We start from the raw sequence: 2,461 nt of genomic DNA on the forward strand, positions 1-2,461 counted from the left end.
AGATAAGATAAGATAAGATAAGATAAGATAAGATAAGATAAGATAAGATAAGATAAGATAAGATAAGATAAGATTAATTCCACAGTGGGGAAATTTGTTCGTTATCTCCAATTATACTGACCTTGAAAATGATTCTGACAATAGCTTGTGACCCATTTATGTTTAAATGTACAAAAACCACTAAACCGGCTCATTAAACATTCACATCAACATAAATATTAATGTTTGTCTACAAATTCCATCCTTTGAAATAAATACATTTTTTTAAATAAATAATTAGATTAATTTTATAACAATTAACATAGAATGCCATGAGTTATGAATTAGAAATTTTAATTTATATCTGTTATAATTTTGTAACCATTGAGGTACCTGACCTTTCATTTCCTGTGAATGTTTCTATAAATTCCTTGATGGATATGAAATTATAGCTAAAAACTCCAGAAACAATCAATCATCTCAAATGTGTTTTCTTACATGAGGTCATCTTTTCTTTTTCATGTTTTGTCTTTTTTTCCACATTCCTTTGATACATTTGGTCATTTCAGCAGAAGCTTTGGACGATGCACGTCAAAATAAACATAGKTTTTTTGATTTTGAACGAGAAAGGCCGATGAAAAACTATAAAGCTTTTATAGGCTGTCCTCCCTGATGTTTGTCTCCAGACGTCTGTTTGTTTCAGACTGATCAAAGATGGCTGGAGTTTTGTTTTCCCACGATCTTCCGCGAGCACGTACCATCTTCTGTTATTTATTGTCTTCTAGGAACCACATCTGGAAGCTTCTTAGCCGGCACCGTGTTGGGAAAATGTTTTACATCCAACTCTGATCTGTGGTGACCGACTTCACTGTTGGAGTTGTTAGCTCTCGTTTGTTTGTTATTCAGGGAAAAGTCAGAGGAACTGGAAACAATTATGGATCCATAACGTGCTTGATTGATGTATCCCTCCACCTATGATTTGGCACAAATTATGCCCTACAACAAATCACTGCGTCCTTCAGTAACAACACATCCTGCCAAACMTTCAGCTTAATCCCATAATGCTCCCTAGCAATGCCAGATCTGGATTTATTGGTAWTTTTTATTGGATCAGCAGATTTTCCCTGGCAGGAAATTAAAAGTAACGAAAAAACAAATGGAACCCACTGTGTTTAGGATAGTGAAGAATTTTAATTGTTCTGTTTGTTGTAAAATATCATCAACCTGGAGTTTAATGCAGGGGAGGAACACCAGTGGAGAGATGCTTTCACAGATGATTTCTAATTATCATAGTCATTTGAAAAAAATAAACACTAAAACTATATTATTTTATATCAGATACATTGTTTTTGTCAGGAAAAACAAAACAAAAAAAGCTAAACTGTGATGATTAAGAACATTTTTTCAATCTAACTTTAAACAAATGATTATTCTTATTTTTTAGATGCACCAAATGTAAAATTTGTATTTAGTTTTTCTATAACTACTCTCAGTAATAAAAATTGTATTTATCAAGATGAATATTTAGATGACGTGCTGTATTTTGAAAATATGTGAATTTATCAATAAATATGGCAGATGCAAGGCAAACTGAAAACACTCCTGTCTCATCGTTTTACCTGTTTTTCACAGGAACATTTAACCTGGTCAGCAGGCTTTAATCTTGGTCTGTTACGTTAACAATAAATAGATAAATAAAATTAAACAATCTATCACTCTAATGTTTGAAACATTCAGTAATAAATCATTTAATTTAGCACCTAAAAGGATTTTACAGCCTTTAAATGGGATAAACAACCTCAGACTACATTTATATAAATCACATGCTCAAAAGAGTTAGATTATTAAAATTATAGCAACTCTTTTGTTAAATTACCTGCTGCTCTTTTCATCGTAGATGTTTTCTGTTCTCTCCTYGCTGCTCCCTGGATTATTGCTGTCATGACAAACAGCTGCCTGAAGTTAGTCCTCAGTTTTCTCTCTCTTAGACTCCAGATCCACTGGTTTCAGCTCCAGTTCAACTCTGAAAAAACCCTCAGAGTCCTGAGTGAAGACACACCCACTTGGACAGAACTACAGTACATGAGTATTTGCAGCTGCCTGCACAGTATGCCTCAGTTGCAATCAAGGACAAAAGGAAATATGTTTCTTCTTTTTATTTTAATTTTTTTCTTTAGCTGTTCTGAAAATCCAACAGGATTCCATTGAATGAAACAGGATTATAAATGATACACTGTAAAGCTGGTAAATAGAACAAGAACGTCTACTTTTAGTAGGAGAATATTTTAGAAACATGTACCTCAACATAAAATGAACTTTATACAACTGTTTGTGTCTAATCTGTTTGCAAGCACAAACAGCAGCAGCAGCTAGCTGTAGCAACATTGGTTAAACCTGGGGCAGGAGAATCATATTTCTTTCAGAATAATTGTATAATATGAAATTGCTAATGTTTATGGAATTACATTTCTGAGGAAAATAT

General features: G+C 33.0%; 1 protein-coding gene across 1 annotated transcript in view; it reads right to left on the bottom strand.

The window, feature by feature from the left end:
• LOC106524372 (transmembrane protein 255B) overlaps positions 1 to 1,968 on the bottom strand; it is a 14,065-nt gene extending 12,097 nt beyond the window's left edge. The window contains exon 1 of the mRNA XM_014018160.1: positions 1,856 to 1,968. Within this exon, the coding sequence (XP_013873614.1) occupies positions 1,856 to 1,922 (67 nt within the window). The 5' untranslated portion in view covers positions 1,923 to 1,968. The remainder of the gene's footprint in view (positions 1 to 1,855) is intronic.
• Between the last annotated feature and the right edge of the window lie 493 nt (positions 1,969 to 2,461).

This window comes from Austrofundulus limnaeus, unplaced genomic scaffold (assembly GCF_001266775.1).
Source record: "Austrofundulus limnaeus strain Quisiro unplaced genomic scaffold, Austrofundulus_limnaeus-1.0 Scaffold184, whole genome shotgun sequence".
NCBI classification, from domain to species: domain Eukaryota; kingdom Metazoa; phylum Chordata; class Actinopteri; order Cyprinodontiformes; family Rivulidae; genus Austrofundulus; species Austrofundulus limnaeus.